The sequence below is a fragment of the Erythrolamprus reginae genome, chromosome 5, assembly GCF_031021105.1.
Source record: "Erythrolamprus reginae isolate rEryReg1 chromosome 5, rEryReg1.hap1, whole genome shotgun sequence".
Lineage (NCBI taxonomy): Eukaryota > Metazoa > Chordata > Lepidosauria > Squamata > Dipsadidae > Erythrolamprus > Erythrolamprus reginae.
Window position 1 is genome coordinate 83,885,532 of NC_091954.1, and position 12,217 is coordinate 83,897,748.

Below are 12,217 nucleotides of genomic sequence, written 5' to 3' on the forward strand. Positions count from 1 at the left end.
TGTTTGCGTGGTTTTGATGCTTGGCTGCTCTCTGGAGGAGGTCATGGTTCACTCCAGTGCAAGGATTAAAGAGCTCACCGCATCTGCCAGGACTCCTCTGGTTCCTGCTTTCTTCATGATTCATCAGGAAAGCAAGAACCGGAGGAGTCCCGACAGATGCTGTGAGCTCTATCATCCTCGCATTGGAGCGGACCCCGATAGTCACAGATAGTGGGCGGGCTGGTCACAGACAGCAGGCGGGCCAGATGCAGCCCACAGGCCGCCCCTTGCCCAGGTCTGTTCTAACTGGTTCTTTGGAATTGTTAGTAACTCTAGTGATGACATCACATCCGTGGGCATCGCCATCATGGATTTTTGTTTCTGTGCATGCACAGAAGCTATTTTTTGATTGCTGTGGGCGTGCCTGAGTGAACCGGCAGCAAAAGGAAGCACAGCCCACCCCTGTATATATTATATACAGTGGAACCTCGACATACGAGCAGCTCTACTTACGAGCTACTCGAGATAAGAGCTGGGAGGGGAGCGACATTTTTGTTCGCCTCCCGAGCTCACATTCGGGATACGAGCGCCAAGGAGCTGTCTCCTGAAGCCGAACGCTAACTTCCGCTTTCGGCTTCAGGAGACAGCTCCTTGGCGCTCGTATCCCGCGTGTTTTAAAACGTGGCAGCCGGCCTGGGGGGCTTGGGGGCTTCCCCCAGAGCCCCCCAGGCCGGCTGCCACGTTTTAAAACACGCGCGCCGCTTCGCAGCTGTCTGCTGAAGCCGAACGCGGAAGTTAGCGTTCCGGCTTCAGCAGACAGCTGCGAAGCGGCGCGTGTGTTTTAAAACGTCACAGCCGGCCTGGGGGGCTCGGGGGGAAGCCCCCGAGCCCCCCAGGCCGGCTGCCACATTTTAAAACACCCGCGCCGCTTCGCAGCTGTCTCTGAACGCTAACTTCCGCGTTCGGCGGCAGCGGTTTTTTTTGTTGTTGCACGGATTAATTGACTTTACATTGTTTCCTATGGGAAACAATGTTTCGTCATACGAGCGTTCCGACTTACGAGCCTCCTTCCGGAACCAATTAGTCTCGTAAGTCGGGGTTCTACTGTATATGGAGAGAGAAAGAGAAAGGAAGGATTTATAAATTACTATACAGTGTTCCCACGATTTTCGCGGGTTCGAACTTCGCAAATAGCCTATACCACAATTTTTCAAAACAATATTAATTAAAAAATACTTCATGTATTTTTCCTATACCACAGTTTTTCCCACCCAATGACATCATATGTCATCGCCAAACTAATAATTTTTGCAAATAAATAACAAAAAAAAAATTTATTGTTAATAAATAATTATGTTTATAATTATCAGGATCACTGTCTTATTCAATGGTGAGTACCAGTAATAATGGTGAGTAAATGGTTGTTAAGGGAATGGGAAATGGTAATTTAGGGGTTTAAAGTGTTAAGGGAAGGCTTGTGATACTGTCCATAGCCAAAAATGGTGTATTTACTTCCGCATCTCTACTTCGCGGAAATTCGACTTTCACGGGCGGTCTCGGAACACATCCCCCGCGGAAATCGAGGGAACACTGTACTAGTATAGAAAAGGGAGTCAGCAGGGAAATGTGTGTGTGTGTACAGATGTTTAGTTCTATGTGTGTAAATTAATATGTTAAATCCCCGGTATATGTAACATTAAAACTAACAATTTGCAATGAGAAAAGATAGGTAAGTAAAATCCTTAACAATCCCATAACTTTTTGAATAGAAAAGGCTAAAGAGATATACTAACAATCATGCCGTCCTGTTTCCCTTAATGCTAAGATGTAACATTAGATTTTTTTCCCCCTTCTTCTGTGCTCCAGGGTGAACTAGGTCCAGTTATTCCTGGGCAGCCAGGAAGTCTTGGCTTATCAGGAGAAGAGGGAAAATTGGGTGAAAAGGGTGAAAGAGGATCCTCAGGTTTACCTGGACCTGCAGGTCAAAAAGGTTTTGAAGGGGACGATGGACCAAAAGGTACATTCTCCAAAATTGGATTATATGATAAAGGACTGTATATAAAATAATTGTTTAGCCTTTCTACCACAGAGCTGCTATTCTGGAAACAGTCACAAAATTATCTTGACATATTCAATAGTAGAATTCACTACTATAACATATAGTGGTGGCTGCTATGATCTCAGAACAACAGATGTGCAAAAAGTTAGTTTTGATTCAGTGATGAAAAGCTTCTGAGCTAACAGGCCATGGCATAATTATCTGATACCCTGACATTTCATTAGAAAACTATGACTGACATTTTCAGAGGCAAAGTAATCAGCTTGGCAACTCACAGAAACTGTGCAGGAAATGACTGATCTCTTCTGTTTATAATTAAATTAATCTCCAATTAAACTATGCCACTGTGAAAGCCTGTTAGCTTTGCTCATCCTGTATTCAGGAGTACCTGTTTTGACTTAAGTCCATCTTGCATGAGTAGTTATTTTGGAAAGTATTTTGACATTGAAATATTTCTAGTTCTTTTTATTATCAAACAGTTAACAAATACTAATTCACTATTCTGGAAATTGTGGCACACCAGAATGGTGAAAATGTTCATGGAATGCAAAACAACTGCTTTGTCTTGAAACAACCTATTTTATCATTTAAAAGGGAAGTTTTTTCTAAAATATTTGCACACGCTGCTGTGGAAAGTATTCTAATAACAGTCACAAAATACAGTAGTCCCTCGCTATACCGCGCTTCACCTACTGCGGCTTCACTTCATCGCGGGTTTCTGAGGAAGTCGATCGGCAGATTTAAACAGCCCGCCGAACTCGATCGGCAGATTTTAAAAAAAATTAAAAAATCTAAAATTGTAAATACTGTATTTAAATACTGTATCTAAAATAAATACTGTGTGTGAAGGGTTTATAAACACTTACAACAATGAAAACTTACCAAACAAGTACAATATAAATACTTAAATAAGTACTATCAGTCGATAAATTCCCCATCGCGGATTTCACCTATTGCGGCCAGGTCTGGAATGTAACACCAGCGATAGGTGAGGGACTACTGTACATTGAAATGTGTTTCTATGATAAGAAACTGCTGACTTCTGGTTGCCAGGGGAAAAATAGATAAATGATTTGTAATCGATAATATCCTGGTTGTAGTTAAGAATCACCTTGTGCTCTTATAATATTGAACTACATAAGCCTCTGAGGCCAATAGTATTTCTTCTCCTATTGCCTTGATCAATTAAATCTTACATTCATTTTTACATTTGAGATTCTCTCTCTCTCTCCCTCCCTCTCTCCCTCTCCCCTCCCCTTCTCCCTCTCCCTCTTCCCCCTCCCCTCCACACTCTGTTTAAGTGAAATTTGTGTTTTGGAATATAAGACAAAAAAAAAAGGTGGAGGGTACTAATTTTAAATAAATTGAATATGATGAATATCTTCCAGGGGAGGTTGGAGATCCTGGAGCTCCAGGAGAAAAAGGTCTTCCAGGAAAAATTGGCCACTGTCTCATTGGTTTACCAGGAACACCAGGTCGATGTGGAGTAATGGGACCACAAGGTAATGATGCACAGATATAGTGACACTGATACATCAATCATGTGTTAAAATTTAATAGTACGATAGTTCTGGCAGTCTCAATGGCTGTTTGAATCTTAGGAGAAGGGCAGCATAGAAATTGAATTAATAAATAAAATAATAATAAATCTAATAAACACAGTCCTCTTATAGCCTGATATGTTTTTAACATCAGTTGTGAAAGGTACATACAAGTTATATTCAACCGTGGAGGGCATTGCATCAGTGTAAGTCATACTTTATTATTGTAATGTTGGTGGTGTTCTAAATTATTCTGCTCCCTGATTTTTTACTAACATTTTATAGAAACAGGTCCAAAGATAAAAGTCAGTATTGTAATGATTAGCTTTTTCAACATGAATTTGATGATCCAATGAATTTGGGGTTAGTTGCTTTTCTTGTCATGATTAAAGAAATTTTCCTTTACAAAATACAGTAGTACCTCGTGAAATGAATCCCTTGTGATACGAACCCGGGGTTCGGAAATTTTTTGCCTCTTCTTACGAACTTTTTTCGGCTTACGAACCCACCGCAGATCGCAAAATGGCGCTCCGCTGGGCGCCACTGCCCAGCTGTCACCTTTTAAAACAGCTGGGGGACTTCTCGGCGTTCTCCCGAACCAGAACCCAAGCCTGAAATTTTCGGGTTCAGGAGGCCTCCGAGAAGCGCCACCGTCTGGCTGTCACCTTCAGAAACAGCCGGGGGGCTTCTCGGCGTTCTCCTGAACGTGGCCTCCAGGAAGGACGTCTTCGTGACATCAAAGCTCCGCACATGGAATTCCCTATTGGGATTCCCCACCTCCTTTCCAGTCTCCAGATCGGCCGAAAACACCGCCACCGATTGAAAAAACGGCGCTCTGCCGGGCGCTGCCACCTGGCTGTAACCTTCTGAAACAGCCGGGTGCTTCTTAGCGGCCTCCGGAACCCGAACCCGAACTTCTGGGTTCGTCATTCGGGAGAATGCCGAAAAGCCCCCCGGCTGTTTCAGAAGGTGATAGCCGGGCGGCGGCGCTTCTCGGCGGCCTCCCGAACCCGAAAAGTTCGGGTTCAAGAGAACACCGAGAAGCCCCCCCCCCCGGCTGTTTTAAAAGGTGACAGCCGGGTGGTGGCGCCCAGCAGAGTGCCATTTTGCGTTTTTTTTCCCCTTTGCACACATTAATCGCTTTTACAATGTTTCCTATGGGAAACAATGTTTCGTCTTACGAACTTTTCACCTTACGAACCTACTTCCGGAACCAATTAAGTTCGTAAGAAGAGGTATTACTGTATTACAATAAACTTTTTAAATTTGTTAATAGGCTCTGTGTCCACACAGAAAGAGATGACCTCTACTTTTTTTTTTTACATAAATGCTGATGCAATCCTTCGTTTGTGATAAAAGGGAGCCTGTTCTTTTCTGAAAACTTAAATTGGATAATGTATGCCTTTTTAGGTAGCAGAGGAAGAATAGGAGCCAAAGGAGATCCAGGTATTCCAGGATTAGATATCCCAGGATTTCCAGGACGATTTGGACTTCCTGGATTACAAGGCCCTGGAGGAAATAAAGGATTGCCTGGCATCAAAGGACAATGTGGTAAGACAGGAATACCAGGCGCACCAGGTAAATGTTCCTTAAGCAAGATTAATCTTGATATAATTAATGTATTCATTGTCATTTAATAAAGGTCACATTATACTGTTAACATTTATGCAAATGATGGGGTTCTTTAGTAAAAATTGGATTTCTTTCAAAGGTCATGCAAAGCCCTACATGGCATGGGACCAGATAATTTGCAGGACCGTCTCCTGCCACATGAGTCCCAGCGACCAGTGAGGTCCCACAAAGTTGGCCTTCTCCAGATCCCGTCAACTAGACAATGTCCTTGGCGGGGTCTAGGGAAAGAGCCTTATCTGTGGGGCCCCTGGCCCTCTAGAATCTGCACTGACCCCCCCTCCTCACCATCCACAAGAGTCTCAAGGCTCATTTATACCACTAGGCTTGGGACCATTATATCTCCGAGACCGCCTGCTGCCGCACGAATCCCAGCAACCGATTAGGTCCCACAGAGTGGGCCTTCTCCGGGTCCCGTCAACTAAACAATGTCGGTTGGCGGGCCCCAGGGGAAGAGCCTTCTCTGTGGCGGCCCCGGCCCTCTGGAACCAACTCCCCCCGGAGATTAGAACTGCCCCTACTCTCCTTGCCTTTCGTAAGCTCCTTAAGACACACCTGTGTCGTCAGGCATGGGGGAACTGAGACATCTCCCCCAGGCATATACAATTTATGAATAGTATGTGTGTATGTATGTGTGTGTGTTTAGAAAATGGGGTTTTTAAAATGTTTTTAGTAGAAATTTAGATTTGTTGTAAATTGTTTTTTTACTTTGTTGTGAGCCACCCCAAGTCTGCAGAGAGGGGCGGCATACAAATCTAAATAAACATAAACATAAACCATTAGACTCTAGCCCACTGGCCAAATGAATGTAGTGTATGTCTGTTGTGTGAATGGCAATGACTGATTTTAATATTACTGGTGTTTTAGATTAACTGTTTTAAATTAATTGGATTATGATGTTGCATTGTTTTCATATGTTGTAAACTGCCCCAAGTCCTTGGAGAGCCATGGCATATAAATCCAATTAAATAAATAAATAAAGCCTTTGAGTGGCTGGGCAATATCTATTATATTTATGGATGTGTTTGGTTCACTTCTGGTAGGTTTCAGAGGAGAAAGAGGTTTGATGGGTCACGTGGGTAACCCTGGATTGTCTGGAGTCTCTGGAAATCCAGGAATCCCTGGAGGCAGAGGTAAGTTGTGTAATGGTTGTGTAATGTTTGCCTTACCTGGGGCACTACTTCTAAAATATTAGTCAATAGTCCATATAATTTGAACTGATGAAATATACACAGAAGTCATTCTAACCTCTGTCAGTAGAATCATATTTGTTTCCCATCAACATAGTAGTTTGTTTGTTTGTTCATTCAATTTTTTATGCTGCCCTTCTCCTTAGACTCAGGGTGGCTTACAACATGTTAGCAATAGCACTTTTTAACAGAGCCAGCATATTGCCCCCACAATCCGGGTCCTCATTTTACCCACCTTGGAAGGATGGAAGGTTGAGTCAACCTTGAGCTGATGAGATTTGAACTGCTGACCTGCAGATCTACAGTCAGCTTTAGTGGCCTGCAGTACTGCACTCTACCTGCTGCGCCACCTCAACTCTACCTCTAGTTTCACTTCTGCTTAATTGTCATGTCATTTCTCAAGTAATCCCTGTGCATTGAAATAAGGAATGAGGGGGGGTTTTGCATGAAAACTCGGGCAACAAAGTAGATGATTGATTGCAGGTAACTTTTCATTTTTCTGTTGTTCTTAGAAGCTTTCCAGGTTTTTGAGAGCATTTATGTCACCCCTAGGAAACAGAGAAGGATAATGGATGACACTCTCTTAGAAATTTACTTTCCTTCCTACTCCTCCCCTACAGGAGAAAAACAAGATTGTTATATTCAGTTAAGCCTTTTGGAAGAGTTTAATAATAGTCCTGTTGCTTTTATTTGTATATCTTTTTCTGTATGTACTGTAGAAGCATGGGATATAAAATAACCAATGATATCTAGATATATTCAAGTACAGTAGTACCTCTAGATACGAGCTGCTCCACCTGCGAGTATTCCAAGATACGAGCCACAAGGGGAGAGAAATTTATTTTCAAGACCTGAGCTCAAATTCGGGATACTAGCCGAGCGTCCACTAGGTGGCGCAAGAATCCTTGCTTCTGGTTATCTCGGAGGGGAAAAACATAATCTAAAGCCATTTGTTCCAGATACGAGTTGTTCGACATACAAGCTCCCTTCTGGAACGAATTAAACTCGTATCTAGAGGTACTACTGTATTGATTTTTTTTTTCAGAGTTAACAATGTTTTCAGTATAGCAAGGCCAGCATTTGTATTCCAAATTTCCTTTCTATTTCGTCTAATATATTTGTTTGAGAGTTAAATAAATAAATGGCACCTAGGAAATCTCTGTAAAAAAGCAAAAAAGAAAAATAATAGAACAGAACAGAAGCTGTTGCTTTTAATATGATCGCAAAGGTCATTTATATAAAGTATAAAGTCTTGGCCCTAAAAAACTGCCTTGGGGGACACCACTGTTAACAGATACAGGATTTGATAGAACGCTTCCTAATTTTGACCACGTTGACTGACAGGAACACAGTTATCCATTTATGCAGGAGTGCAGAAATGCCATAAGATTTCAGTTTTAGAATTAGTCTGTCATGTACCAATGAGTCAAAGACTTTGCAGAAGTCTATGTAAATTGTGTCTATTGTTTTGCCCTGATCAAGCTGTGTAGTCCATATGTTTTTACAGTGTAGGAGTTGCAGATTACAGGATTTTTTTTTTCCTGAAACCAAATTATTTGTTAGAGAGTAGGTTGTTTGTGTCTAAGTGGAGAATAATGGATTGGTTAATGATTGATTCCATGACTTTGCAGGTGACGCAACAAAAAGAGATTGGTCTGTAATTTTCAACTAGGCTGGGGTCTAGGCTGAGAAGATAGGAATGACCGTGGCTAGTGACCATAGGTTGGTCAAGGAGATGGTCCTGAAAGATTGTTCAAAAATTATGCTCAGAGGTTCTGCTAGGGAAATGGAAAGAGGGTTTTTTTTAAGAAGTTTTAAAAAAGGTCGATCAGGTCCAATGGATAGAGATGGTTTGAGACTGTGCAGTGCCTTTTTCAGTGTTGTCTTCTGTAAAATCAATATATATAAGATCATTGTAATGGTTCAAATTACATTCAATTATATCAAATTCAAGCATAGATTTTTGATCTGTTCAGGAAATTGGACTTAATGCTTAAATACCCAACTCTGTTTCCTTAGAGTTTTAGCCTCATTTAGCATTTGAACCTGGTAGCAAAAAAATAATTTTCATCTATTTTATTATTTTTAGGTTCTCCGGGCTCTCCAGGACCAAAAGGAAGGAAAGGATCTTTTGGAGAAAAAGGTGAACCAGGTGATAAAGGTCCTCCTGGGCTATCAGAATCTAAAGAGATCTATGGAGATAAAGGAGAGAGAGGAATTAAAGGTATAAAGCTATACTATCACTATGTTACAAGTTCTGCATTTCATATTGAAATATACCTTTTCTGTTCACTGTATTCTATAGTGTCTAGTTGTTGCTTCTTTACAAAAGAGAAATAGCATTGTCCAAAAAGGATTTAATCCATTATCTTTACTTACCAAGACTTGCAATGTATTTCCTCCTTCAGATCCATAAAGTAGATTGAGGAAATTAGAGGAGTGAGAGAGGAAAGGCTAAATGCCATCCTACCACTGTTGTACTGGAAATTTCACTCATTCTGGATCCACTTTCCAAAGAAGATGGTGACAGAGATGGAGTGTGCAGTTCCATTTTATTTTTTTTATTCAAAAGATTGTATGGCTCCCATTTTAGAATACAATTCTGAGCAACAATTTCACATATTCTAGTTTATTACAAGTGAAGAAACTTATTATTTAAGAGTTTTTAATAGATATACCTTAGTTCACGTATACTTATTTAACCAGTTTATTGAGTAAGCCAACATTTTAAATAGTGTTTTATGAACCTCGGCAGCTAAGTTCATACAACTTACTAGGACAAAATAAACTCATTATGTGGTATTATAATGTATGCATACTATCATTATTAAAATGCAAATAGTTAAACAAATGTAGCAGATTATATTACAAAATCACCATTTCATTTCAATCTCTTTTCTTTGTGCCTATTATTCTGAATCAAGAAGATATTGTGGTCTTTTTTATTATTTAATTCTATTCATTGACACCGTAGGACCTTCTGGAAGAACAGGACACAAGGGAGAAAAGGGTCAGCAAGGTGTACAAGGATGTGTAGGTCCTGTTGGACCACCAGGTACTCTAAGACCACCAGGTATGTAGGTTTCCTTTGATCTCGGTTCTCAGCTAGGCAAATTTATGTTATTCAGTTAGTTATGTTGAACTAAAGAGTTAATCAACCCTGTCTTTCTGTGACTTTATATGTATTTGTGAAATGGCTTGATATGATGTACAGATAGTCACCAATTATTGCATATGTGCCCCTGGGATTTTAATAAAAGGAACAATCTGTTTATGAATACATCTCATTTTAACTTGATCAAAATATGAATGAATATTTGAATTATCAGACTTCTCCCAATATCTAATGGGATATGTTGGAATAATAACTCAATGAAGACAAGCTGGAAGACTACAGCTTTTTTTTCTTACCAAAAATATTCTGAAACATACAGTAATGACTATGATAAAGACTTTTCAATCACATTTTAACCCTACAGTATATAATTAATTTCAACATCAATTATTTTTTTAGGAGATAAAGGAGATAAAGGACATTCAGGAATTCCTGGAATTTATGGAATACCAGGAATTCCAGGAGACAGAGGAGGCATGGGAACGCCAGGTAATCTTGTTAAAATATCTAAATTATCATCATAGTAATACTAAAACAGTAAAACCTTAGTTTAGCAAGATTTGGATACAAGATTGTGCATAGACTGTGTGCTTTAGATACTCTCACTCACATTTTATGCATGTGTAAAATATAAAAATATGTATAATGCTTGCAGATGCAATTCTACTCTCATTTTACAATTAAATAAAATGCATAATAAATGTAAAATATTCATGCACAAAATCATATTTGGATTCAACAGACAATTTAACTTAAACATTCTCCTCCTATTGGCCCATTGCTCTCATGTAGAGTAATTTAAGTACAACTTTATTTTCACTAACAAGTTATAGAGATGTATAGAGATAAATGTGAAGAAATTTAAGTACATAAATGTAAAATTAGTCATGGGAAAGAAAAGGAAAGTCAACATAACCCCACCTGAATTCTGTTTGGAATAAGAGGAGAGGGAAACTCTGACATGCTTTCAAGATTCTGATGTTACCCTATAACAACAACAACAACAACAACAAAGAGTATCAGTAGCTTTATAATTTATAACCAAGGATTTTGAGATCAGATCAGAACCAGCAGTGGTTGCTCCTGGTTCGGACCAGTTCTTAGAACCTGTAGCGCTGGCGGCAGTATGTTCCTCCCACCACCTGGGATGCTGCTGCGCATGTGCAGAAATGTTGTGCGGGCACATGTGTGCATGAACCGGTGGCAAAATTATTTATAACCCACCACTGATCAGAACTTATATCTCATTTAATATTTGCATTAGTAAACTTGATGATTTTGGATGGTGGGATTTTCACTGACGTTTCAAATAAATCAAAGTATTAAAAAAAACCACTTCAATGTTATGTTGTTTCAGGTTATAAAGGGGAGCAAGGTTCTTCAGGTGAGCCTGGATCACCAGGTATAGCAGGCCCACCTGGCTTTATTGGTATTCCAGGGGATAAAGGAGAACCTAAACCTGGTACTGGGCCTCCAGGAAACCCAGGACCTAAGGTATAGAAAGCTGGTGATACTTTCCTTGTATCAGGCAATGTTCCCTTGTTGGTCTTTTAGTTACTGTTTTATTTTGTTGCTACTTGCTAGGGTAATCCAGGACTTCTTGGAGAGAGGGGAAGAAAAGGGGCACGTGGCTCACCAGGCCACCCAGGTCTTGTTGGAGTACCTGGACTACCTGGAAACAGAGGGGATCCTGGTTTTCCAGGAATTACAGGTAAAATAAAATGATGGGAGCAATCGTTTGTTGGCCAAAACTTTAAAAGCTTGATGGGTTGAGGGTCATAAGAGGCCAGATCACAGAGAGATTAGATTTGTAGATTATTTTTTCTCCCTTTGCTTTTTAATTAAGACACACTGTTTTGGAACTAATCGTATAGCTTTCATTCTTTTTCCTCAAAATGGCAAATAGCTATACTAGTTTTTTAACTCTCAATCATGTTAGGCTCTGAGGAGTATAAAAATAGTTGGGAGTAACACCAGTAGTCCATGCTTGATGTAAACATCAAGCAAAACATTAAAACAAGATAACTTCTGAGTTTTAAAATTATACTCAAGCAGCAGCATCTACTATTCTTCTAGTAAAAAATAACAGCTAATATATGGACATACTGTCTTTAGACAGTATGGATGCAAATTTGTACTGCTCTCTCTTGAAGTTTGAAATGAATAATAGCATTTAATATGGAAATATCAGGGACCCTCCTGTATATGATCATTGTCTGCCCGGAAGTACTTAAATAATAGTAATCACACTTAGACTTATGTATCACTTCATAGTGCTTTTACAGCCATCTATAAATGGTTTACAGAGTCAGCATATTGTCCTCAATAATCTGAGTAATTGTTTTTAAATTATATTATTTGATCCTAGTTTCTTGAAAACACCAATGATTCACAAACCATTCAGAGTAGTGAGCTAGTCATATACTGTTGTTTCTTGCCAACTTAATCAGAAGGGTGGGAAAAAACATATAGACGGTGGGCTTTTGTAATTCTTGACTTTCCAATAATTATTGGCTAAGAAATCTGAAAGCTTATTATATGACTGGAATAAGAGATATAGGGAATTTCACCTATCTGCAAAACATGAAGAAAGCTTCAAAAAGCATGTAGTATTTTTCTTCCATGACATCAAAATATGCAAAGAAAATTAATTTCCTCAAAGAAGGGCAGGTGGTATGATAATAGTCTAAGGTGGCTGGGATGG

The 12,217-nt window shown here is 39.8% G+C and overlaps 1 protein-coding gene across 2 annotated transcripts in view; it reads left to right on the top strand.

Annotated features, from left to right (window-relative positions):
* The window catches only part of COL4A3 (collagen type IV alpha 3 chain), an 83,722-nt gene that overhangs the window by 54,886 nt on the left and 16,619 nt on the right, over nt 1-12,217 (top strand). For both annotated transcript variants that reach the window (XM_070753333.1, XM_070753334.1), the window contains exons 30-38: nt 1,846-1,996; nt 3,427-3,540; nt 4,990-5,157; nt 6,252-6,341; nt 8,488-8,622; nt 9,373-9,471; nt 9,913-10,002; nt 10,871-11,007; nt 11,098-11,224. In XM_070753333.1, coding sequence (XP_070609434.1) covers nt 1,846-1,996; nt 3,427-3,540; nt 4,990-5,157; nt 6,252-6,341; nt 8,488-8,622; nt 9,373-9,471; nt 9,913-10,002; nt 10,871-11,007; nt 11,098-11,224 — 1,111 coding nt within the window. The remainder of the gene's footprint in view (nt 1-1,845; nt 1,997-3,426; nt 3,541-4,989; nt 5,158-6,251; nt 6,342-8,487; nt 8,623-9,372; nt 9,472-9,912; nt 10,003-10,870; nt 11,008-11,097; nt 11,225-12,217) is intronic.